At 28.3% G+C, this 26,970-nt stretch overlaps 5 protein-coding genes across 7 annotated transcripts in view; 3 read left to right on the forward strand and 2 right to left on the reverse strand.

Moving 5' to 3' along the window:
* The first annotated feature begins 868 nt into the window (after positions 1–868).
* On the forward strand, positions 869–9,305 carry LOC107166719 (phosphatidylinositol 3-kinase regulatory subunit gamma-like). The gene is made up of 3 exons (XM_015515494.2): positions 869–1,010; positions 7,152–7,989; positions 8,051–9,305. The coding sequence occupies exons 2-3, from the start codon at positions 7,190–7,192 to the stop codon at positions 8,574–8,576; spliced, it is 1,326 nt and encodes a 441-aa protein (XP_015370980.2). The 5' UTR covers positions 869–1,010; positions 7,152–7,189; the 3' UTR covers positions 8,577–9,305.
* Positions 9,306–11,455: 2,150 nt separating this feature from the next.
* Positions 11,456–12,039, forward strand: LOC107166713 (smad nuclear-interacting protein 1-like). Its single transcript, XM_089229527.1, has 2 exons — positions 11,456–11,491; positions 11,548–12,039. Exons 1-2 carry the CDS (start codon positions 11,456–11,458, stop codon positions 12,037–12,039), a joined length of 528 nt encoding a protein of 175 aa, XP_089085653.1.
* On the reverse strand, positions 11,594–17,483 carry LOC107166712 (protein-lysine N-methyltransferase SMYD4-like). Its single transcript, XM_089228701.1, has 6 exons — positions 16,205–17,483; positions 15,887–16,133; positions 14,508–14,629; positions 13,261–13,905; positions 12,894–13,045; positions 11,594–12,830 (listed from the first exon to the last, which is right to left on the reverse strand). The coding sequence occupies exons 1-6, from the start codon at positions 16,739–16,741 to the stop codon at positions 12,584–12,586; spliced, it is 1,950 nt and encodes a 649-aa protein (XP_089084827.1). The 5' UTR covers positions 16,742–17,483; the 3' UTR covers positions 11,594–12,583.
* A 202-nt stretch (positions 17,484–17,685) lies between these two features.
* On the forward strand, positions 17,686–23,475 carry LOC107166711 (U4/U6.U5 tri-snRNP-associated protein 1). Its single transcript, XM_089228700.1, has 16 exons — positions 17,686–18,097; positions 18,547–18,810; positions 18,880–19,070; positions 19,166–19,294; positions 19,359–19,475; positions 19,560–19,698; positions 20,225–20,373; positions 20,446–20,563; positions 21,742–21,884; positions 21,977–22,111; positions 22,186–22,267; positions 22,325–22,526; positions 22,647–22,790; positions 22,851–22,932; positions 23,020–23,147; positions 23,208–23,475. The coding sequence occupies exons 1-16, from the start codon at positions 17,884–17,886 to the stop codon at positions 23,236–23,238; spliced, it is 2,268 nt and encodes a 755-aa protein (XP_089084826.1). The 5' UTR covers positions 17,686–17,883; the 3' UTR covers positions 23,239–23,475.
* A 41-nt stretch (positions 23,476–23,516) lies between these two features.
* The window catches only part of LOC107166710 (pancreatic triacylglycerol lipase-like), a 39,487-nt gene continuing 36,033 nt past the window's right edge, over positions 23,517–26,970 (reverse strand). For all 3 annotated transcript variants that reach the window (XM_089228702.1, XM_089228703.1, XM_089228704.1), the window contains 4 exons: positions 25,694–25,945; positions 25,080–25,262; positions 23,795–23,963; positions 23,517–23,664 (listed from right to left, as the gene is read on the reverse strand). In XM_089228702.1, the coding sequence (XP_089084828.1) occupies positions 23,517–23,664; positions 23,795–23,963; positions 25,080–25,262; positions 25,694–25,945 (752 nt within the window). The remainder of the gene's footprint in view (positions 23,665–23,794; positions 23,964–25,079; positions 25,263–25,693; positions 25,946–26,970) is intronic.

A 26,970-nucleotide genomic window follows, 5' to 3' on the forward strand; every position in this document is an offset into this window, starting at 1 on the left:
TGCATAACTGTAAATATAAAAATAGTTATGAATTCACCGCCTCTCTAAAGTTTATAAGAGTAGAAACATTTTAGCGGTTATAGGTAATGACAAGTGTTGAGTATCTATATTTAAATAATGTTGGACCCCCAAATTTTTTTTTAGTTACGGCCTTGTACGTGTAACACTCCTACACAGTACATGATTAATTAGAACTTATACAATTTTTTTGTCGTCGATTACTTTTGATGGCTTGTTATAACAGATAATATGACAAGTATATTTTTCATGGTTACAAGTTTACAACCACGGACTAAGATTAATATGATCAATACCTTAATATCGTATGGATCTAGATGACGGTCATGGTATGACTGTGGATGGACTAAAAGACAAATGATTAATAAATTATTACATTACTATATGAATTTCAAATTATTTAATATTTTAAATTTTAATCATAAATGATTATTGTCAACAATATTACCGGGATAGGGCAACAATCAGTGTAGCCAGATTAAAGTCCAAATTAACCGTTTCTTTTTCGATTGGTCATTTTAGATGGTTTTGTTTCCAAGTGGTGTTGATTATCTAATCGATAGATTTTTGTATCCATGAGTTGTCATAGGTAACATCAATGGCTATGATGGCCAAGGGAAAAGATACTTATTTCGGTTTGATGTAGCCCGTAATACCGTGTGACGTCAAACGCATTGCTTTGATCCGTGACACCTGTTGTCCTTGAACCATAGTTCGTTTTAGGCCTTTGTACATTACCAATGTTTTTTCTTTTCTAATAATTTTTTTTTATTTACCATTCACGGACTCTCGGTCTCTAATTGTCAGTAACGAAATATCGTAAGTATGTTGTATGCCTGACCGGTGTTCGCGATATTATGTTAGGAAGCAGACAACGAGTGGAAACACAATCGACCGCTGATCGAACGCATCCGTCGTCGGAACTTATACATCAAGATGTCATCGAGACAGGACGAAAGAAAACACAAACACACGTCGAAAAGGCACGGAGAGTGAGTGTCAATCAAAACAAATATAGATAGGTATTTCGTAGATATCTGTATGCACCCACAAACTGCGTCTGAGTAATGAGTAGTACTGTGGTAGGTAGGTGTACATGTTGCGAAAATCGTTAAAATTTTGGTACCCGTCCGATTTATGCTTGTTGATCGAACTGATGTTTTATGTACGTTATCGTTAAATTTATTGAATTCTGGTAATCGCGTGAGCTTTAGGTATTTTGATTGTGTCTTAGGTTTCAATGATTTCACTTGGTATATGTACACTACATGTACAGATTATTGTCTACTTCCTAGACTACCTAAGACGGTTTGTTTTAAATGTTTCATGTCAATGAGAATTGTGCTAAATAATAAGTTGTTTCTATTGTTCTGCATGATGTTATTTTTTTTTTGAATTTCAAGTAACTTGCTCTGTACCTAATAGAGTAATGACTAATAATGACACCATACACAGTGTTTGGGTTTGCCTGTCTATATCTGAGTTTTTTTAAAAATAATGTATACCTACTCTTATTACATTAATGACAATCTATTATATAGTTGAGTACTTAAGTAAGTATCTAATAAATGATTCCATTCTAAAAGTTAATTAGGTAAATTTAAATTTTGAAACTTGGCAGAATTGTTTGAGTATTTTTTGAGTTTATAAGCTATAAATTCAAGGGCATTGCACTATGTATTAGAATTATTAAAAAAAAATCTATAGAATCAAATAGCTGGTTAGCTAATTTTTACTATTTTTTTTTTTTTTTTTTTTGTAAAACTAATGGTAACCCAGGGTTACTAATCTTATTTATGTAAAACCAACAATTTATTTGATTTTTGTGAACTAAAACAAAATACCTGTGGAAGTATCCACCTTTTTCTAAAGTTTTGGGATTGAAACTAAAAATGAAATACATCCTCAATGAATGTATTTATGTACCTACCCAGGTTATATAAATTTATAAATTATAAAATATTATAAATATATAAATTTTTCAATATTTTAATAATAGTTTATAAAAATAGAGTTGGTACCGATACATATTTACTTAAATTGAAGTATTTTATTTAAAACTACCTACCATCTGCTTATATCTATTCTTATTAATAGTACTCAATCTTCTAGTGCATATTAACAATCATATTTCTTTCTTTGCTTCTTACAGTCATTCTCATTGCAAAATACGTCAGTTCCTGATTTTATGCTTAATTTGACCCTTAAATTTAAATTTTAGTAAAACTTAAGGGGCTTATTCTAGTAAAGTATACTGTACTATGATGATATAAACCGATATGAACTCTATTCCTTTTTTTTGTTTTTTAATCTTAATATTTATAGCCATTTATAACAATTTATGGCATTTATCTAATTTTCTACATTGTAGTAACAATTGCTTATCGATAAACATTTCAAAGCCTATTTCTCTCATTCAGGCATTTCTTCTCTTATGATGATGATATGATGGCAATTATTAATGTGACTGATTGAGTGTCGGTCATGTAACAGGACATTGTAGGGCAGTGATATCCAAAATTTATGAGTTTGTCAAGCTACAGATTTCTTCTCTTATAGGAAAGAGTTCAACATTAATACTTATTAGTCTATTGCATTAAAAAATAAATATATGATGTATATATCTTAAGTAAATAAAGCTATTAAAATTGACTATCCATGTGACTATGTTTTTATATTACAATTCAAATCAAACCAATTGGCATTATTTTATTCAACTAGTAAGTGATAGATAGGGATTTGGTTTAAATAAGTGTTTAAGATATGTATAGTACTTTGTTTTAATTTCTACCTAACTATATAAAGATGACAATTTCCTAATTATTGAGTGAATCAACTTGGTATGAAACTTGATATTAAGAACATTATCTATGTTTGTATGCAGGCGCATAGCTAGAAATTTCTAAGGGGGGGGGGGTGTTATTCAAAATGAATTGAAAAAATTATAAACACAAAATTGATAACTTTACCAAGGTATACAATAGTTCATTATGATAATCAAATAATCAATAATTAAGAAATTGTAAACGTTTTCTTACACGCTGCATAAAAAGATAGGTATATTAAATCGTGCATGAAACGAGTAATCAATAAAACGTCACAGAACAGTCTTAAATAGTAATTAATGCCGTACCCGGCTTTAGTGCTTTACATTATTGTTATCGTAATATAAACTAATATACTTCATTTTGATAAATAAGTGTAAATCACGATTTAAGATAATTTGCGCCTATGATGCATCTTAATCTTTATTAAAAATTATTAAGTATACCACGGCTGAGGGGAGAGGGTGTTATTACACCTGTAACACTTCCCCTGGCTACGCGCCTGTTTGTATGTGGGTTTTTTTTCTGATAATTTAATTTTTCAGTAAGTTATGTATAAATTTAAAAGGCTCATAAAGTCGTAACTCCCTTAAAAGCTAAGTTATCAAAAAATACACACATCCAAACACAGAAAATGTTCTTTTACTTCTTTTTTTTTTTATTTAAATAGAATATTTACAATCTGTAACATAAGTACCTACAATAAACAAATAGGATTTCTTTTTTTTTTTTTACAAAATATTTACATGGTGATATATAATATGAAGAAGATGGCTGTCCAGTGATAGAACCCTCATACGTCAATGATGTCAAGGGCTTAATAAATCCCTACATCAACACTTTTTTAACCGACAGGTGAAATTATTAGGTAGGTTCGCTCCGCCTTGATTGGCTATAAGAGGGTTAGAGGGTTGTTGTGGGTGGTAAATTTGGAGTGGAATTTTTGATAGTGTTTGAATGCAACTGTGCTAACAGTTTCAATTTTGAGGTTGCTGTGGAGTGAATTGTTAGAAACATACCAGGGTGCAGAAGTTAGTAAACGTAGAGTAATTGATTGAAATGCTTTATTGTTTTTGTTTAGGATGGTTTAGCGAAAATGTTCTAACCATCAAGTTTCATAATATGTCAATTTACTCTAATTTTTAAACTATTGGAACTAAGCATACATTTGGTATTTTACACATTTGTAAGACGGAGACAGCAAATATATGTGTAGCGTCCTTTTAAGCGTTGTTTTTGTCTTACACCACTTTCAGAACAAATAATTTACTCTAATTTTCAACATTGGGGGGTTGTTTTTGTTACAAAATTTGATTGACTTAGCATTCTGAGTATATTCCAAGTAATTTTTTTGATAGTATAGATAAACTTTCAAAAAATTAAAATATTTTAATGGGTTATGTCAGTTTTTGACAAAAATAATGTTGCTTTTTGGCTGTAATTTACAAAACATTTTGACATTAAGCTATTTATAGATATTTAAAATGTTCTATTTATTAAATTTATCTTTTATCTAAAGTTAAGTAGAATTTTTGTTTCTTTGACAAAATGCCTACTTTATTATATAAAGTTCTTTATAAGTTCTCGGAAGTTCTTCTCAAAGTTGTCACTAATTTATTAAGAACAATGATAAAATTATAAATTATTAAGACTTGATATTTTTATTACTTTTATATTTTCCATACACAAGTTATTTAGCCATAATTTTAAACTATGCCACAAACCTATTCAAACTACTCTATCTCGTATTCTATGGACATGATACATTGATAATGTCATAAGTTTAATAAAATCTTTATTTCAAAAATTAGTTCAACCTATGAATTAAGAGGATACCTATTTGTTTTCTCTCTCTGGCCCACACTCAACATAAACTAAACGCATTTACGCAGAATCAATTTATCTATGTTTTAAGTACCTAATCTTATAGTAAAATCACACATTACAAAAAAGATAGGGAATGACATATCGATTTATCTAAATATTGTCTCAAAACCATTTAAACATAATTTAAATTTATAAAAATAATTTGTTTTTTTTGAAAGTCGATTATAAAATCATATTACAATAAAGTATAATATCGATATGTCAGTCCCTCAAAAATATTATGGCAAATAGTGCACTGACATCTTCTTAAGAAAATTCTTAAGATATTATAAACATAATATAACATGGACAATTCTTAATATTAAATGCTGATCCACCACCTGTCTCTTTTGATCAGAATGTTTTCCATATACAAATACAATGATTTCTAATTTTACCACATCAATTAATGTTCTTCAAATTAAGAAACACTTTATACTTACTATAAGTGAGTTCCCTGGTTGTGACTAATTAAATAGTAACTGTTTATTCAGGGTTAAAAATAAAACAATTAAAATTTAAAGTAGACGTATTATAATAATAAAATGTTTTTTTCTGTTGATTAGAGTGTAGGAAATGTTCAATTTATAATAATTAATAGACAGAGCAAAGCTGTTAATATACTTTCAGTCTTACACATATTCATAGAACAAATTTTAAGTGTCATGTTAAAATATTTCTGTGCAAACATTTAAAACTGAATTGTTACACATCTATTTAAGTCCTTAAAAAACATAATATATGCTTTTTATCTCTAAATTATTTTGATTATTTTTGGTTGCAAAATATTTTTACATGCGAATATGAATATATTTTAGGTAGGTATATAACCTTATAATTAAATACAATTAATATTCTAGTAATATTAAAAGGGATATTAGATTTTTATTTGTTTAAAATTATTAAGAACAGTATAAAACAAAAAATATTTGCTTATTGTTTTTTATGGTATACCTAGTGAAGTTTATCTCCGACTTTTATCATGTATTAATTATATATAGTTTACTAACTTAATTAAGTTAATAATATAGTTGTAGGTACCTATATTTTAATTTTCTTAATTTTAATAAGTTTACTAATTCAATATTTTTGTTATTTTATATCAGTTAAATCATAAAATGAATAATAAATGTATTCTTTTTTCTCAGGATTTTTAAATATTATTTTGCAATATAAATTTAAATTTTATAAATTAAAATTGTATCTTGCCAGAAAAACTGTGATTTCAGTGTAATAATGCATTTAACTCTAATGATAAATGTGTAGGCCTTATAATTTTGTGTGAGTAAAAAGTAATATATGCTAACCATTATCATTTATAACTTACCATTGTTTTTGCTGTTAAAAAAAAAAAAAATTAATTAATATCTAAATTATTCATAGATTATTTTATGTGGAAATCAATTTTCATAGTCATTCAACCCAAGAAATTTTGAGAAGTTAATTTTGACTAGACAAGTATTTTTTTTTTTTTGATAAATTACTGATAGATTTATCTACCATTCTTCCAGACTATTTTTTGATAGTAGTATAATCACTAAATAGAATTAATGATAGATTAATTTTAATATCATGACTTAAGTATTATGTATGGTCTCAAATTAATATTAATTGATGTGCTAGCAAAAATTATCTTGCATTAGCAAGTATGGTGCAAAATTGATTATATTCTATCTATTCTATTTTTTTAATAATAATTAATGTTTTTAATTTAATATCCTGCTGGGTATAACTTTTATATGACTGTGATTTCTGATTTTCATATTTAGTTTAATATAAACTACATCTAACTGATTATAGAATAGTCCTACAATTAGTAAGAATCTTATTAAAAATTATACTTCTGATTATTTGTACATAAATTAATATCATAAAATAATCGAAACATTTTATGCAAACGTTTCATATTTTTTTTTGATTATTAATTTATTCTTTATTAAGGTGCCTTTAAAAAATGGAGTGTTTTTGTTTATGCATCGGTACTATGTACCTAAAACTTCAACCTTGTAAAAATTATTTTATTACCAAAATACAATTCTTCAAATGTACTAATTGTATCTAATTAAATGTATTAAAATAAAAATATTGAGAATATTATTATTATTATTATACTGTTGTTATTGTTAATTTAAATTTTTTTGTTGTGTACGCAAGTGATTTCTCTTAAAAAGTGTGAAAAGTTAAATATCAAATCAGTTTTTAATATAAATTAAACTGATGGAAGTCATTTAGTTAACGCCGATGTAATAAGCATAAACGCTCCTGGTAAGTGTTAATTAAACTTAAACTAAACTTAAATGTGAGGTTATTCTTTATTAAATTATATTAAAACAATGGTCGCAGGATAATTAGTTTTTTATCATATTATGAATAGTAATAATATCTGTATTTTTAAATTGGTTGATCTAACTTTTATTCATGTTTATATTTTGTTTATTTCAGAAATCCTGCTGTTCGTTGACAGTTAATTATAGCAGATTATGGTAAAAGCCCTTGAGTCATGGAGCATCATGTCTCCCACAGGCGCACCGGCTCTACCACCTCGTAAACTGTCACAAACCAATCGCCCTCAATCTGTTGAACCAATCGCAACCAGACTGAAAAATCCATTACTAGAACCCACTTGCATAGAAGAAGCAGAATGGTATTGGGGTGATATAACCAGAGATGATGTACAGGAAAAACTTACTGACATGCCTGATGGCACATTTTTGGTTCGAAATGCATCAAATAAAGCAGGAGAGTATACATTAACATTAAGAAAAGGAGGAACCAATAAATTAATTAAAATATATCACAAAAATGAAAAATTTGGCTTTTCAGAACCTTATAAGTTTTCTTCTGTTATTGATCTTGTGAACCATTATCGTAAAGTTTCTTTATCGCAATATAACGCTACATTAGATGTAAAATTATTGTACCCAGTGTCAAGATTTCAACAAGATGAAGAGTTTGGTACTTGGAAAAGTTTAAATGTTGATGTTGTATGGATGCGTTTAATCGAACTGCTTAAAGATATTTTGAAGAAATCTATTTCATATGAAGAATTGTCTAAAGAATTCCAGGCTGCAATGGCTGATATATCGGTGATGCGTATGGGTATACAGCAGTACCAGGAAGTAAACAAAATGTTTGAAGATCAGTTAAGAGTACATGATAAATTTCTTAAAAAAGCTGAACGCCATGAAGCTGATAATCTAGTTAAAAATATAGAAATAGTAAAAAAACGAATTAAGTTACTGCTAGAAGCTAAAGCGGTACTTGAAGAGAAATTATACACGTAAGTTTTATTTTTAAAATATCTATAATATTTGATATTAATTTAGTTATTTTGTTTTTAGACAAGTGGTCTATAGCCAGACATTGGAGCGGCAAATGTATCAATTAAAACAAGAAGGAGCAGTAGTCACACGACAAAAAGATAAATCAGTTCGGTGGTTATTGACCCATGGTGTAGCTTACGAAGCAATCCATCGAGTGTTGAATGGTACAGATTGGAATACTTGTAAGCCTGAAGATATTCAACTTCCTCAGAACCTCTCTCATTTAGATGAGAGTACTTGGCTGCTGCAATCTTGTTCACGTGCAGATGCTGAGCGTCTGTTAAATGGCAAGCGTAATGGAACATTTTTGATACGACCCAGTCGTACAGGGCAATCAGCATTATCTATAGTTTGCAATGGAGTTGTGAATCATTGTATAGTGTATAAAACTCCTAAAGGATTTGGATTTGCTGAACCTTACAATATATATTCTTCTCTAAAAGATTTAGTCATGCATTATTCTCAAACTTCCTTAGAAGAACATAATGATTCTCTGACTACTACATTAGCTTACCCTGTGTTAGCTGAAAATGACAAAAAATAAAATGATAAGTACATTACCAGCATCAACAAGCACATAATGTTTATGGAATCTGGCGATTCAATTGTTGTGATAATAATAATTACCTTTTAAATGTTAATTATTTACTAGTATTAAATAAACTTATTTAATAAGGAGCAATATTTTTTGTATGAGTGCATTTATTAAGACATATTATTGAAGAAATTATATTTTAACTTGTTTATATTTATTATATCAATACCAACTTGTTTTCTTTTGTGTCCAAATGTTTATGTAAAAATTATTTGTGTATAGTATACATTCAATTATGTTAAAAATTTTACTAATTTATAAGTCTTAACAAATTATTTTTGTTAAAAATATGTTTTTTTTTATTTTTGAATTCTACTACATTAGAATAAAAAAATGGTAAATAATTTTATTTTTACCAAGTGTGAACATTTATTATCATTAACATCAGTGGCGTGGTGAACGACGTTTACCTAATGCAATTGCTTAGCCCTAAAACAAACATACAAAATTTGTATACCGAAAATTATACCTTTATGGGGGAGGGGGGGGGGTCATTGTATAAATAATTTGCTTAGGGTTTGAAAGATGTTCGCCATGCCACTGATAAACACACATAACTATTAACAAGAGTGATTTTTAGCTGTGTAATATTAATTTTTAATGTTAAAAAAGCATATTTGTGATAACTGATAAGTATAATTTTATTATATTGTTACTACCGTTTAATACTCTTAAAAATAGTTTTTTTTTTTTTTTTTGATACTAAATATGAAAACGCAAAAATGCAAGTTACATTAAACAACAAATAATATTTTATATGCTACTACACCTACCTTCTCAAATAGATTGTACTCTAAATTAATAGTCTAAAACTGTTTAACAATGGAAAAAATATCAAACTAACTAAAATATATTGCATCAGCCATAAGAAATATCCCACAAAAAAAAAAAAAAAAATGTAAATAGCCCAAAAACTAAATTTTCAATAATTACCTTTTATAAATTATCTACATTTATAGATAAACAGAAATATTAAATTAAATTTTTTCTAATTGAAAAATTAAAAAACCTAATCTTAATTTAATTTTAAAAACTCTGATTAAAATGGTCTAGTTTAATATTGTGACTATAGTATAAATACAATTCTCTTTACTACGGTATTACTGTATTAGTCTAAAAACATTTATATTGGTACTGCTGATTTGTGTAGGCTTTCTTCTTGCTTATTAAACATTGACAGAAAATCTCTATGAAATAATTATTTCCGATAAATTTACATCTTAATGCAGTAGTCAAAGGGTTAAAGATAATTAATCATAAATATATGAAAATCTAAACAAATTACATACTATTATAGTATGTAAATACTATAATAGTTCTAATGTGATTTTTCTATCAATATTGTAATATTTTGGCTGTACATACATGCACACGAGTCATAGTATAAAAACATTTCCTAAATTATTTCAGAATCTTCCTATTGATCATGATATCGAAGATATATTGTTTTGGTGTACAAAATAAATTATAATTTTACATGCATAATGCAATTAATTAGATTTAATCTTGCACAACATGGACGACGGAGTGTTTTTGGAAACATTTAGAGTGAGAGATGCTCAGATACTTTATTTCTATTTTTATACTACTAGACTTCTAGTACATTATTGCACGTGATGATTTCCCGAGGCATCCAGCTTCCGAATTCCAACTTCAAATATAATATTATGTTGTTTATTTGTTCCTTTGACAGTGTCCTGTCCGGATATAAACGCTGTTTGAACGGCAATATTTTTAACGCGATTAATGGGCAATTGTCTTTGGACACAAGTACTCAGAAAACTGAGGTCAATATAATGCTAGTGAATAATATTTGACAAATCAATTTCAGGATTGACTGTTATTTTAATGGAAATTTAGAAATTGGTTCGATGAGAATTATTTTGCCTTTCATTTATGTATTATTTACAATTACCAGGTACCTAACTGATTTAAAATGGTATATTTTTTTTAGTAAATTAGACATGCAAATTGTTCGTACATTATAAATACGTTAATACCCATAATGCGTTCAAATAATTATAATTAGTAATCGTAGTCATATATTAAATAAATCTATTATCTGAAAATTGACTGACAAATAAAGTGAGATATGGCCACACACAGACAATTCGTGATCATGAAATATGAATATGTCATATCTCGCCTATCAACATTTTTGTGTCTGACTTAGTCATAGTGTAATCTTGAATATTTGTTTGTACTTCGTACCATTTTGCATGGCTTCCGCATTTATTTTTTTTGGTGTTTTTAGCAAACCAACACATTGTGTATCTCAGTGGTTTTCTCAAACGAAATTATTTATCTTTTATATTAACACCTAATTTTTCTTACATAACTAATTAACCTTTTTATTCTTCTATTTTTTTATTTTTATGTAGGTTTTCTTATTTTATCACCTAACACTATTATTTTAGAAAGTGTATGACGTCTTGATAAATAATTGACATTGCCTGTCGAAATGACAATAATTATGACCAGCATAACGAATTTCAAACTTGAGATTAGGTTTTAATTTTGGCGATCTTTGTTTAATAAACAAACTTTTTGTTATTAGGCTCTCTGTTAATAATTGTTCAGCTGTTTTGATTATGGCCCTCAGACATTCAAAATCAAATTTTAAACTTAAACATGACAATTAATCATTTTTAATTTATTTGATTTTAGAGAAGACAATTTTGACCGTCGAAAGCCACACAAGTATCGTGACAGTAACAAATCCCCTGAACGACAACCTAGAAGACATAATTCAAATTCGGACGACGATAATCGTAGAAAGAGGCCAAGGCATAATCGCAGGGACAACTCAAGGAATCAAGGCGAGTCGGATGCTGATCACGTATGGGGCACCAAAATCTCGTCTAGTGAAAAGAAACCTATAGTGAAAAAAGAAGAACCAAATTTTGAAACTACTGGCAAGTTAGCTGAGGATACAAATACTTTTAATGGAGTAGTCATAAAGTATAGTGAGCCAGCTGAGGCGAGAAAACCGAAACGACGCTGGCGATTATACCCGTTTAAAGGAGAGAAACAATTACCGGTATTACACATACATAGACAAAGTGGATATTTACTCGGACGTGATCGTAAAGTGGCAGACATACCAATTGATCATCCGTCATGCTCTAAACAGCATGCAGCTCTTCAATACAGGTTAGTTTCAGCCAAAAAAGATGGGCGCCATGTCAGATGTATTCGGCCATATATTATTGATTTAGAGTCAGCTAATGGCACATATGTTAATAACCAGCGCATAGATCCAAAAAAATATGTCGAATTGATGGAAAAAGACGTCGTTAAGTTTGGGTTCAGTTCTAGAGAATATGTGCTTTTACATGAACATAGCACGGATTCTGGAGATGATGATAGTCTCGCTGAAGACAATCCAAACGAGGAAACCAATGCAAATTGAATGCAAAACTTTCTCTAAGGAATTAAGAAGATTTCTTATTTTTTAAATGTAAATTAAATCATTTTGATACTAAAAAATCAAACAAAGATCAACATTTAATTTCTTTAGTTTTAAATAACTACCCTTTTTACAATGAATTATGACTTTTTGTTGTGTATATAATACAATAAATATTTTTGTAAACAATTTCATGACCTGATAATAAAAGTAAGTTTTATTAAATATTGAATAGTAAATTATATATTAAATCTTGTGTTTGTTTTAAACATTATTAGTACTTACAATTGTTTATTTCTTATGTTGAAATTTAAGAATTTAAATAATAGTAGACAAATTATAATAATGTAGATACATGGTTTAAACAAGTTTTTGGCTAGGTCACAACATAAAATTTAAGATTTTTCTTAATAAAAAAATAATAATATTAAACTTCAATATTTATATATATATATAAAAAAAAAATATAACTGTCACATTGGTTATTGCATAAAAATTTAAATGTTTTTGATTAAAAAAAATAACTCCTCAATATATTTAACAATTATTAATTATCTTCAATAATAAACTTATTGTTTGTACTATAGAGAATCTCTTTGATAGTTTCTTGGCAGTCACAGTACTCTTTCCAGGGTCTTTTTATATTATTGTGAAGAAGTTTCAAATGAGAGTACAAGAACTGAATGTATTGGAGACCATCACATTCTTTTGATTGAATTTTGTTAATTATTTCATACAACTTGATCGATGATTTTTGTAACAAATTATAACTGATGTCAGTAAGTATTTTACATCTGTAATAAAATAACTGATGAATACAAATATATAATATTATTGAAGTAATTACTGTTTCTTACTCTGATCGTGGCTGATCAGCTAATACATCATACAACGGCCAATTGTCTTTACAAGTTGAACATTCACAACAAAAACAATATTGGTTTTTAAGTATTTGATGTCTAAATTCTTTGGGATGTGTAGCATACAATAAACCATAATTATCAAAAAGCTAAAAACAAAAATATCAGTAAGGTTAGGGAAACACACTAAGACAACTACCAGTTATAAATTAATTTTACGAGACCTAAGTTATCTAAGTATTATATTGATTGAATAGAAAATTAATTCGGTAAAAAAAAATATACAATTTAAAATAAGGTGTAATCATTTTAATTATTTTGTTAACAATTAAAATATATTTGAATAATGGTTATAAATTATTACCTGTGAGTCTTTAGAAATAGGCTGAATAGCAGTGAGGACTATAGTTCCATTGTAGTTGTGTCTTACTACATTAGGATCACAATGATGGTTTAGTAAGCTCAACACTGGCATTAACAAAGAAGCAACTGGTATAAATCTTTTATTAACCTCAAGACTCTTCTTAAATTGTGTCTCACAATCCAAGGATTGTGATATACCATGAGCATTAGAAGAAACTACACATATAATATGAACTAATGATTCACCAACAGTACCTAATTGATGATTTGGTATTTGTAGGCCGGCTAATGTCATAATTGAAACCATGACAGCAGCATAACAATGTCTTGAAAATAGATCGCTTACTGTTCTTTTAGTTTCATTTCCTTCCAACGTGTAAACAGAACAAAATTGATCAGATAAATATTTTCCATTATTATTAAAGCCTCGCATCATTGGATCAGTAGTATCAGCATTCAAAGCACACACAGTTGAAATGTATTCGTCAAATCCTAACTTACAAATTGATTTTAAGAATATGTAAAATGATAGATGTTCCATGTGATCCATGCCAGGCCAATTTTTAAATGTTGAAAACGTTAAGCATTCATATTTATGACCACTATTATAAGATTTCATTCTACAAGATTCATCACAGTAAATTACCTGTTGAACCATATAAATTTATAATAATTATTAATTAATATTACATGTTTTTAATGTTAATTTTACTACAATACGGTTAAAAATTCCTAAAACATTGTTAAACACAAAATATATTTTTAACCTTGAATAGCTTTTTTGAGTGCTAAAAAAGGTAGTACGTCAATTTATAGGAAAATTAATTGTTGAGAAATTTTATCCAATTGGAGCTGCTTAGTGCTTACTTTTAGTAAAAATATGTAAAATCCAGACTTTTCATGTTTAGTCATCAAATTTGTTTGGTTTGTTATTATTGTTATTAAGGTAATATAATTGTTAAAAGGGTGACAATATAATTGTCTAAAAATAGCTTATTGCAGTTTTTTCAATTAACTTTTAGAAAGGTAAAAAAATAATTAAACTGTAATTTTAAAAATTAAATTAAATAAATGAATTTTTAGCAATTAAAAATACCCTTTTCATGATTTATTTTACTACAAAATCATAAATTAAAAAATAATCAATTAATGCTTATTTTTAAATAATAAATAAAAATCTTATTTTAAAAAAGAAAATATATTATATTTAACTTAACTAATGATGATATAGATGTTATAAATTCTTACCAAAGTACATTTTAGACAAGGTATGCCACTTAAGCAACGTTTAAAACAGTTCCGACAATTATATCCATAGGATTCATATCTTAATATCCCGGCGTAAGGTTTTTCAATAGCAAGGACTTCTCCTGTAATATTATAATTGGGCTATTGAGCATTAACAAAAAAACTGAATTACACTCATGGTGAAGAATAAAAAAAAAAAATTGATGACTTTATAATATTACTTAATTCAATTTATCAAAATTTAAAATGTTTTAGTTAAGAAATAAAAGCTATTCAGTATTTGATATTTTAACATCCTATATTAATAATATATTTTGCTTTAAATTATTAAAATAGTAATATAGAAAGCAATTTACAAATCCATAAGTTTAAAGTGGGTCCCCAACAAAACCCAAAAGGAGAACAAATACGAAAAATACTTATACAATTGTTAGAATTAGATAGGTACAGGTAGTCATAAATAAAATGAAATAGTTAATACTACTAATATAATAAAAATTTAATATTGAAGCCATTATGCTGTTGAACAGCAGTTCTGAAATTTTTCCCAGAGCTGCTCTTTCTTGAACCGATTTCAACCACAGTGATCTGTAGTGAATACTATGAGAAACATAAAAATTAAATGAACACTAACCATTTTCATTGATTTTCAATTTTTATACTTTTATTGAATATCATACAATTTATAATCACTTTAAACATACACAGCCAATCTAAAATTGACATATTTTTATACTTATAATAAATAATAAATATGATTTTTAAACATTCATATTTTAGCATTGTAACTAATTAAATGTAATTATGTAAATGGCTGTTAATGTTTGTAAAATTTAAAAATGTCAGGTTTTGTTGTTTTAATATTTTAAACTAGTCAGCAATTGGATTCCGAGTGTTGAGACAATTGTGGTACCTATTAGGTAGTTGCAGTGTAGGTAAGAAAATTGTGATCTACATTTTTATAAGATTCAATTTGAAGTAACAAAAATCAAAAAATAATGTCTGGCGACCATGGAAAGTGCTTATAGTAAGGTTTGGGAACCACTACTATAAAAATCGAGATAAAAATTGATCAGGTAACTGTTGATTTTCTACTTAGATTATATTATTTTATGGATTAATCCATGTCCCAATAATTTGAAGCTTACGTCAATGAAAAGTTTCCGAAGGAGATGCTTGATGTGCACAAAGAGAAATTTTGCATATTTATTCATCTTAGTTCATGATACAAATATAACCCAATAGCAATATGTGACAATTCACCTCAGGAAAATGTACATCAAGCATCTCAGTCAGACTCCTCACTATAATAATATCTATGAGCTTCAAATTGTTTACACAGACAAGATGGGCAAAAAGTTAGACATATCACCATTTACCTGGATTAATATCTGATGAAACAACCAAACATCTACCCATTGATTCTGAATACTTCATTTTAACGAATTTGGACAATGCTGGAATATTTTTATTTGGACCTCCAAATAATTTAATTACATTTAGTGTATCTTCCTTATTATTTTTCTCATTTATATTAGTTTCCTTTAAAAACTTTTTCATTTTCATTTCGATGTCTTTTTTTTTGTCTTTGGATACAGTGGCTAGAGTTAAATGGGACAAAAATTCCTTAAAAAAAAAAAAAATAAATAAATAAAATGTTCAGTGTTATTTCTCATAAAAGTGTTTGATATATTTACTTTAAATTTTAATTTGGCTTGTGATAAATTTCCTATATGTTTTAGACATTTTACTTCTCTTTCATATAACTTATATGACAGTTCAGTTGGATATTTATTTGCTAAAGCACAGTGAATGTTTTGGATACAAGCATCATATTCTTTTAGATGATAGAGGGCAGCTGAACGATTTGCCAAAGCCAATGCGTAGTCTTCACTATTGATTTTTGCAGTCATAACACTTTTATTGTACTCATAAAAAGCAGAGTTATACTCTCCATTTTGAAACTTAATATTTGCATCGACTCTAATTTGTCGAGCTTTTTTGTTATTTTTGGGATTTGTCAAGTTACATTCCGTAGGTAATCTATTATATTTTTTTAGTAGATTATAAGTGTATAGAAATTTATCTGCAGCAGTAGGTAACTTTGCAAACGTAATATACACCTCACCCATGATTTCGTTTTTTTGAAAACATTCCGTATAGAACAACCGATCGATTTCGGAAGACATAATACCGTCGTTAAACACATTCATAACGTCAATATCAGAAAACATGATGAATAAATATGAAACGTAAACAGTACACGCGATACGATAATTGTCAACAATATTTGAAAACGTTAAATAAATAAACAATAAATGCGGTGAATATAATATGTTAGGAACCGGTATGGAACACAATGAGCTGCGCAGTCTATAATAAAATGGTGATGAAATCGAATATGTAACACAATACGCACTGTTAACTAATGAAAATTAAACAACTAACATATTTTGCAAACATCTTCGAGTCGTCCAAACTGCTCAATCTCAACCGTTACAAGAAACAATTGCACAAATCAAACGCAACCGGAGATTACTCAAGCTATTTATTGATTATTTGGTGAAAAAAGTTTTAGTCACAAATCACAAATCAACCACCGAAAACTGTTGCATTATAGTCTATAGAGTGTTGTTTCTACCATGAACTGTAAAATGTTCAACAACCGTCGACTATATTTAATCCATTCTGTGGTCGAGCAGTTGACGATAAACGAGACTGTGACTAAATTACAAAATGACTGATTTCTCGGTACCTACTTTAGATCTTGGATATATTTGGGCATCATGCCATCCAGACGCCTCTGATCATCAGTTCATCACTCCATCCAATTTAATCAGCATAGCAACACAGAATGATACAGCATCTGCTTGGTATTTTATTCTGTGTATAAACTGTGTATAAATATAGAATTAGAATTGTATAATTTAAAATATTGAATAGGAAAACACGGAAACCTAAAACAAAATAATAATATGTTTATATCTATACTATTATATGTTCGTGGTCTACATAAATAAAAATATCTATTTATGTTTTGGTCCGACAGTGTTGCCAATGCTTTACCATATAATGATTTAATTTGGTACATCAAAAAAGCGATTATTCCATGATGAGAACATTATCATTTTCGTCGGATGACCACGATTTGGTAAACACAACCACAGCGGCACAACGCACAACAGAAGAGAGATTAGCACTACTGCTAGTTTGCTATAACTATATATTAGGACAATCGCTGTTATTTAAACGTTCACGAACGACACGGTCGCACAACATATTATATTAATTGAAAATTCCAATAAAATTAATATCAATACTCGATCACTTTCTGCGATTTATATAATAGTTGAACTATTATACACCGTTCGAAATAATGGGATCATCTAAACACAAGAAGAAGGACAAGAAGAAACGACATCATTCCAGCGATTCGTCGGACGGTGACTTATCGTCAAAACACAGAAAAAGAAGACATCCATCTAGTGATTTGTCTGATGTTGATGTATCCAATAAACATAAAAAACACAAGAAACATCATAAGAAAAAAGAAAAGCCAAAGGACAAACATGCTAAGTATCACAGTTCAGGCAAGTTATTTTGTTAATATATATTCAACCAAAAGGGGGTTAAGAATCTACCAGAGCATTAAAGGATGGTTTTTTATTTTACCTTTTCTATATTAATACGATATCTAGATACCAATTTGTATCATTTATTAAATTTTGCAGGAAGCTTTATAGTGGAAATAACATTTTAAATAATATTGTAGATGTACCTTTGCAATAGTTAATTTGCTTATGATCCTAGCAACCAAATCCTATTTTTTTCAAAATTAGAAAAATACATTCTATTCATATACATACATTATTATTATGATTAGGTTTATTATAATTGAGAATAGTACCTAATAAATTAAATATTTTTGAAATAATTTTTATGAAAAAATGTATATTATAAAGTAAATAGAAAATACATACTCATTAGGTATATTTATATTTATATGTACATAATAATTTTTTTTTATCTTATAATTTAGATGATGATGTTATTTTTGTACCACCGCCTCCAAAAATATCTCGAGATGAGGTTCGCACTCCTCCGCCTCCAAGTCTCACACCTCCGCCTCCTCCTTCTATATCATCAGCTGCAGATAGTCTGTCAATTGAAGAAACAAATAAAATTAGAGCTAAATTAGGCTTAAAGCCATTGCAGATGGATAATAAAGAAACTACCAAAAGTAGAGATGATGGATTAGAAGTTATTGCTGGCGATGAAGGCGAATTTGTTCATAAACCTGCATGTAATAGACAATTTTAATTTAAAAAGTATTTATTCTTGTATTAACTATTTAATTTTTTAAATAATTTAGTAAGCTTAACAGAAAAAAATAAAAGCGATAAAATAAAAGCAAGAATAGCAGAGAAAAAGGAAAAACGTATGATTGAAAACAAAATATTAAATGTTAAAAAGTTAGCAGACAGTGATTCAGAAGAAGATGCAGTTAGTTGGGTGAAAAAAACAAAAACTATTCAAGATGAAATGGAAAAAGCAAAGAAAAAGGTGACTAATTACCTTCTTTTTTGTTATTACTGAATATTTTATTATTATTTTTTTTTGGGACTGATTTTTCAGCAATGTTTTTGTTTTGTCAAAAGGCCCAAGAATTGGAAGAAATGGACAATGTATTTGGTGTTGGCAATCTCATAGAAGAAAGCACCAAAAGTGAAATGAAAAATTTTTATTCAAGCAAACATTTGAAAGGATTAGAAGTTCAACACTCAATGGTATGTTACACAAATGATCCAAATTTTTGTATTTTATACATATTTCTTCATAATTATTGTTTAGGATGATTTTACTGAAGGAAAAGAAGTTATTTTGACATTACAAGATAAAGATGTATTAGCAGAAGATGCAGATGTCTTGGTCAATGTTAATATGGTTGATAATGAATCATATAAACAAGTAATAATACAATTTTGAAGTACATTAATTATGGACAACTATCTAAAATAAAATACTTATATATGTTTTCTATTTGCTATGTAGAATATTGATAGACGAAAGCAACGACTCAATTATAGTGGTTATGATGAGTTAGAAGAAATGGATATTGACAGCCCAAGTGTAGTACTTGGAAAATATGATGAAGAAATTGAAGGATTGAAAAAAAAAAGTTTTAAACTTGGTATATTATCCAATAAAAATTACTTAAACTATTAGCCTATTAAAAATAGTAGTGATGTTATTTTAAGAACGAACCAAAACTGGCCCTAATTTTTTTCAAATTTTAATATACACACATTTTTATCATAGATAGAGTATGATTTATATTAAAGTCAAACCAAACATTTAAAAATTCTATGATCTTTAGACAATATATATATATATATATATGTATATATATATTTGATATTGTAATGAAAAATACAAATAATATTAATAAATAATTAATCTGGTAAAGTCCTTAGCAATAATCATAAATCATTTTATATTTTTCACGAAATTCAGTATATGTTTTGGTTTTATCAGTTAAAACTTTTAATTAAATTATAAAGCTTTTGGTTAGGTTAAAATATTTCCAATTTTTGTTTTGTTTTTCAATTTGAAAGAAACTGCACAAATTTAGTTAGATAAAGTTAAAAATTGATCATTTTTTAATGTTTCAATTACATATTTTTTTGTTATCATTATTGTATATGGATTATTTTTAGGTGTTGATGAGTATAAAGTAAAACGAGATAGTATAAAGGAGAAATTAAAAAAAAAATTAAATCAAGAAACTTTAAATACAACTCAATTGAAATTAGCTTCTGATTATTATAATGATACTGAAATGAGTGTTAAATTTAAAAAAGTCAAGGTAATTTAATTTAATATTTTATCAATAAATATTATCAATTATTATTATTTTTTTGTTTTTTTTTTTTATTAGAAAAAAAAATTAAGAGTGAACCCATTGAAAGCAGATAAATTGGAACGATCTTTAAGGCTTGTAAATAATAACGCCAAAGAAAATGATGATCTTGATGATATTGATGATATATTACATGGTATGTGTATTTTTATATTATATATTTGTATTTAATGTATAGACTTTGTGGTAGATATATTAATCATAGCCTTCATTAAATTGTTAAATCTTTCAAGTAACTTTTGCTTTTTAATATTAAATTTGATTTCGTCTTTCATTTGCTATGATTATATTGAGTATATTAATTATTTCACTAAATATTATATGTATGTGGGCCTCGGTTTAAGTAAATTTAATTTTTTCTAATACAGGGTGATTTTTTTATCGAAGAACACTCATTATTTAAAAAGTATGAGTGTATGAGTATGAGTGTTCTTCGATAAAAAAATCACCCTGTATACCCTTGATCCGGAATATACCTTTGTACCTAATGAAAAGAGAGAAGTTTGTAGTTTTATTTGGAGTTAGTTATTTTTTTAATGTTTGTACCAATTATTTTTTTAAGTATGTCCGGAGAACTTATTTTGAATGTAAAAAAATTGTTAATAGCTAAATTTAGTGACTAATTATTACCTATAAGTCATAATTCGTCTAATTCATACCTTGGTGGCCGAACATAAAATATTGTTTGAAAACTCATGTTGCACGTTCAATACAATTATAGTATAATCATATGTACAATAATAGTGCAACTGCAGCCAAGAGTATAGAATAATATACCATATAATTTAACTTAAGTGTTGAAATGTTCTTCAATAAGCAATTCCAGTGTTGAAATATAAATTGTTTTAAGTTCAAAAAGTACATGGTAATTGCTTTTTTAGTTTATTCAATGATATAGTTTAAATAAAATTCCAGTTACTTAACCATTCAACCAATTATGTTATTATGATATAGTTGTTTCCATTGAAAAAAAGTAATATTTTAATATAATATCATAATAATAAATGTATAACAATAATCCTGTAGTGTTAGCATTAAAGTTCTATAATCTTAGTGGCACTGGTGGTATATTGTGTTTACTATTCAGCTTCATTTTACTACCATCACCATTCACCACTGCTTCCATAGCAATGTTTGGGGACATAACTACTACTTATTTAGGCGCTTTTTTAGGATATATGTCTATCTATAAATATAACTGTACTCGTACAACATGCCATACTCTTAATTAATCAATTATGAGTCTTAAAGTAATAATCAAGACTAAAATAGACAAATTATAAAATATCTAAAACTATTTTAATTATTAAATAGACAAGCCAATGAATTCCTATAGTATGAAGATGGAAAATGAAGAAGACGATGACATGGGATTACAATTGGCATTAAAAAAGGCAAGGAAATTGAAACAGTTAGAAAAAATTGATAGAAAACCTGATTTGTCTGATGTATTGGTTGTAAGTATTTTTTTGATATGTCCTATAAATTATATATATGTATGTATATATATATTCAATAAATAATTTGATATTTAATTTATTTTGTTTAGAAAGCTGAATATAATGATAATGCACTAGGCGCAATTGTGTTAAACTCTACTGCTGAGTTTTGTAGAACTCTCGGAGATATACCAACTTATGGTAAAGCTGGGAATAGAGAAGAAGAAGAAGATGAATCATTGATGGTAGTATATAATATACATAATTAGACTAAACTTATTTAAAAAAAAAAAATGTATTTAATTTATATTTATGTTAGGACTATGATAGAAATAATTTAAGACAAGAACATGCAGTTGACTCTGATGAATCTAATGATGGATGGAGAGAAGTAGAAATGGGTATGCTGTATTTTTATTTATTAAAAGTGTTTTTTACATTTAATTTGTTAATTTCAGAGAAAAAGTTAATAGATCTAAAAACAATTGATAGCAAGCCGATCTTAGAACCAGAACCTGATTTGGGTAAAGGTGTAGCTGGTGCATTAAGATTGGCTATGAGTAAAGGGTATATCGAAAAAGAAGAAAATGCTCGACCATCTGCTTCAAGATTTGCTCATTTACAAGCTAAAAATTATTCTATTGAAGATAAAACATTTTTGTAAGTTATATTGTTAGATATTATCATAATGATTAGATCATTTTTAAATTAATATTCATTAATTTGTAACTAAGTTTTTGTTAATTTTTAATTAAATTATTTTTATGTTTGTGAATTTAGAGCTGAGGATGATAAATTGAGTAGAAGAGATAGATATAGTGGCCCTACAGTAGAATTCAGAGAAAAAGACAGCTATAAACCAAATATAAAATTGGATTACATTGACGATGATGGCCATTTATTAAGCGAAAAAGAAGCATTTAGGTTTGTAAAATTGTAATATCTAAAATGAGTAGAAATTTATACAAATTAAAATTGTTTTAGGTATTTGTCACATAAGTTCCATGGCAAGGGACCTGGCAAAAATAAAATAGAGAAACGTTTAAAGAAAGCTGAACAAGAAGCCGTAATGAATTAACTTTTAATTATTATATTAAACATAACTTGTATTCATAGGTTTTAATGGTTAATAAATTATTTATTTATTTTTTAGCTAATGAAGCAAATGAGCTCAACAGATACACCTCTTGGTACATTGAATATGTTACAATCTAAGCAGAAAGAAACACAATCTCCTTACATAGTTTTAAGTGGAACTAAGTCTACTCATCAAAACCATGGGTAAAAATTAAATATTTTTTTTTATTACAATTGAACTTAATACATTTATTGTTTCTATAGGGGTTCAATTTCAAAAACAAAAATTGGCTGAAATGAATAATTATTTGCAAATATTTAACAGTTTATTGGTAATTTAACAACGGACAATTTCTGCCTTATTCATAGTTTGATACAGTAAAATTACAAAACTTGTTAGATACTAATTAAATTATACTCTATTTAGATGTCTCCTATGTATTTAGCAATTGAAATATATTTTATAGACAATATTAAAATTGACATGTAATAAAATTAAAATATATTGATGCTTTTGATTTTGGATTTAGAATACTTGACATATTGTTTTTGGATAGTAGAAAATTTTTTTATTTATTGGTCAGTCAAAGGTATGTCATTTTGGTCAATTTGTGACAAGTCTGTTGTCGATGGTATGATTGTCTTTTTCTTTTCATATGTATCCATTCCTTGTGCATATGGCGGTTTACTGTTAGTCATAAAATAATAAATTCCTCTTTGGCTGTAAAACAAAATCAGCATTTAAATTATCTTTACATCTATTCTTTTTTTGTTAAAATTTTCAACATTGTAATGTTCATATTGTTTGTTATATGTAGAATTGTAGATACGTCACATAGATATTCACTCACGTTTTGTTCACATGTTCGCCCATAACTATTAATGGTGACGTTTCAGACGTTTTGCAAAATTTCAACTTATACATTATGTAACTTATACACTTGACGGCCAAAAACGGTGTTTTGCTATTAATTGATTCTGCAAAATATTCAACAGCCCTCACGTGGCTGCACGACGTATCTGTGGACAGTTCACTTAACTCAATTAGTGCTTACAAAACATCGACGACAAATACATATGGTTATCATAAGTGTGAGCAGCCTTAGTGTCATGGTGGGAGTTGGCATATGCGTGCACAGGGGGGATGCCGGGTATGCCATGGCATCCCCTGCAGTCTACTCAGATAGCTTGTTTTATGTTTTTACTTTTAATAGTGAAAACCCTGAAAACTATCAATATTATCATAATTCTTATCATAAACGTAACAGAGTTTTGTAGTTATGTATTACATTATTTTAGAAAAAATTCTGATTAATGTTTTTTTTTTTTTTTTTGAAGAGAGTTAAAAATTGAGTTATTTTGAATTGTATTGGCATCTCCTGCGAATAAAGTCTGCGCACGCCTATGGGACAAACCAATTATGATTTAGATTAGGGATGGGCAACTCAAAGTTACTTTGGACTCGTTTTACAATAATAGTTTAAACCTTGGTTATGCTTGAACCACTGATTTTTCCGGCCGAATCCGTGGTTTAACCGAAGTTCAACTATTATAATACGTGCCCTAAGAAGGCCAATTTTTAGAAAATTCGAAAATTCTGGCGGGCCAGAGCATAGAAAGCAAAAAAAAAAATGTTCATTCAAAATATACATTTTAATTAGCATTTATTTTGTTTATAATGTAATAGGTAATACAAAAAGGGTTATTAAAAATAATCTAATTAAATATTGTTTAGTGTAAGTTTTGAACATGTGCGACTTCTATTGACATTGTGGCAAAATCGATTTCTATTTCGGATAGCGTGCGCTAGATAAAAATCTCGCAGTCCGCCAGTTGCCCACCCTTGATTTAGATAATAAGAGATATTTTATCAATTCAATTTTTCAATGTATTTAATTAATTTTTATTATTGAAAATTGTAATTTTTAATTTTACTATTAAAGTTTCATGATAAAAATTTATCAGGTCGTAATACGCATAACAAGTGGGTATTGTACTGCTCGCAGCGTGGACCATGGCACGCCGCACGCCTATGATAATTATATCAATATAACCCTACAATGGGCAAATATTAGCCAATTATTATAAATATGTATGGTGTACACTACCAATATAAAATAAAAAGGAAATAATTACTTGTACCGCAGCCAGGTTGTATGATACCATTGTTAGCGTAAAAGTCCAAATGACCTAGCGGCGCCATTTTTCCTTTTAAGCCTATGTTACTGTGCACTACGTCCACGAACATCGCATCCGATTTATCCAATACTTCGTTGCTAAGCAAAAACGTGTCGAACAGCGGGGACGCTGGGTCTAGACCTGTCATAAACAAAATTATGGTTATACCATTATAAGGGGCAAATAGATCAGCGAGGTGCCGAGGTCGTATTTAAAAGATTAATGATTTAATTAGATCTACCCCTTCCATCCGAAATTTCACAGATTTCGTACCTAACTAAACGTATATTTTATTACCGGTTTTATTTTTGGATTTGATAGGTACCTAATGATGTGTATATTTTTGAACAATTTTATTTATATTTGTGTACATTTTGTCATTTTAATCTATCATCTTTTTGGTGTGTATAATTCCCGCCTGTAAGAGGAATAATTAATATTATGTGTACAGGTACGAATAAGAAATAAGAACCTTCACCACCTAGACTAAATATAAAAAATAATAAAATCTTAGATCATAATATTATTACCATGGTCTATCATAGTTAAAGAATAATATAATTCGTTCATACCGGTTATTCGCTGGATAGTGCTGTTCATTAACCGTCCGACGTGGCCGGCAACTTGAGCACCCAAGCTGAATCCGACCACGTGCAAGTCACGCAAGTACAGGTCCGGCCGCAATCTGAACAGCCTCAACAGTAACATCTTTGTGCATTTGCCCACCAGTGGAACGTTGTGCACCGCTTGCACGTAACACGGCGGTTGCACCAGCTCTTTGTAGTCCACAGATATCACGTTCAGGTTTTGGTATTCAAGGTAAGCTGGTGGATAATAACGACCGACAAACTGGTATTAGAGCTAGTAGCAGAGTGTCTAGGGTTTAATTTCGCGGGGTTGGTGGTTTATTTTTCGCCATAAAACTAATTAGTGGCTGGGGAGAACTCCAGGTGCCTAACATAATGCCCTAGTTAGGCCTATATTATGCGACCATGGCAATGGTAATCATATAATATTGTATAGTTACTCAAGGATCATGTCAGTATAAAATGTCTGTGTATGTTCGCCATTTATTAATAGTCAACAGTCACTGCTTATCAATGTATTTATATTATTATATATTTTATGTATTTATGGGGGGCGGGGATGAGGGATGAAATTCCAACTGAGGGGCACATGCCACCGTATAAAGTCATCTATAAATTTAGGTTTCGATCTAGTAGCAGCACCGTTTCGAATATCAAACAGTTAACTGTTAGTACACCCGATTCTGTGCATATTATTATGATCAAAACCTCTTCGTCTATATCTACGGTGTTTGTGATTAATGTTTTATTTCACGCCTCATCCTTCCAACATAATACTAACACAGTAACACGATTGCTTATATAACAAAACAATTAAAAATCAATGACGACAGTCGTTATTATAGGTATACCTAATTAGTTGTAAACGTAATGACAAATATTTGTTCAATACTTATCAGTTAGAGTAGGATTTTTGATGGGACTCTAGTTTCACCCATGTGCATAATATTGAGGCTAACTTTTTCGGTATGGGTATATAAAATTAAAATATGGCTTAACTAACTATATTGTCCGTTTTTATCTTATAATTGGGCGGGCTTATCTTTCGTTTTTAAAATTAAAAATAATTTAATGATAATATTATTACCCATGTCCATGAGAGACCATAAACGATATTTATGTTAAGTACCTGTCTAGTGCAATAAATGTTTCGGGCATACAACTGACCGTTCGAGTATTACCTGCGTTCCTGTTTCCTCATGAGTCATGACTTTTGATGACACGATAAACAACAGGTAACGGCGTGGCTGACCATTGTAGAT

Source organism: Diuraphis noxia, unplaced genomic scaffold, assembly GCF_037042655.1.
Source record: "Diuraphis noxia isolate RWA-SAM2 unplaced genomic scaffold, SU_Dnox_SAM2 contig0005, whole genome shotgun sequence".
Taxonomy (NCBI): Eukaryota; Metazoa; Arthropoda; class Insecta; order Hemiptera; family Aphididae; genus Diuraphis; species Diuraphis noxia.

Bases quoted from the DNA above. Each gene is read 5' to 3' on its own strand.
- LOC107166719 (XM_015515494.2), top strand. From the start codon at position 7,190: ATGGTAAAAGCCCTTGAGTCATGGAGCATCATGTCTCCCACAGGCGCA. The intron at 7,990-8,050 runs GTAAGTTTTATT...TTTTGTTTTTAG, and splicing joins CTTGAAGAGAAATTATACAC to ACAAGTGGTCTATAGCCAGA.
- LOC107166713 (XM_089229527.1), top strand. From the start codon at position 11,456: ATGCTGATCACGTATGGGGCACCAAAATCTCGTCTA. The intron at 11,492-11,547 runs GTGAAAAGAAAC...ACTACTGGCAAG, and splicing joins GGGCACCAAAATCTCGTCTA to TTAGCTGAGGATACAAATAC.
- LOC107166712 (XM_089228701.1), bottom strand. From the start codon at position 16,741: ATGTTTTCTGATATTGACGTTATGAATGTGTTTAACGACGGTATTATG. The intron at 16,134-16,204 runs GTAAATATATCA...TTTTTTTTTAAG, and splicing joins AAGCCAAATTAAAATTTAAA to GAATTTTTGTCCCATTTAAC. The intron at 13,906-14,507 runs GTAAGAATTTAT...ATGGTTCAACAG, and splicing joins CTTGTCTAAAATGTACTTTG to GTAATTTACTGTGATGAATC.
- LOC107166711 (XM_089228700.1), top strand. From the start codon at position 17,884: ATGGGATCATCTAAACACAAGAAGAAGGACAAGAAGAAACGACATCAT. The intron at 19,071-19,165 runs GTGACTAATTAC...TTTTGTCAAAAG, and splicing joins TGGAAAAAGCAAAGAAAAAG to GCCCAAGAATTGGAAGAAAT. The intron at 19,295-19,358 runs GTATGTTACACA...ATTATTGTTTAG, and splicing joins TAGAAGTTCAACACTCAATG to GATGATTTTACTGAAGGAAA.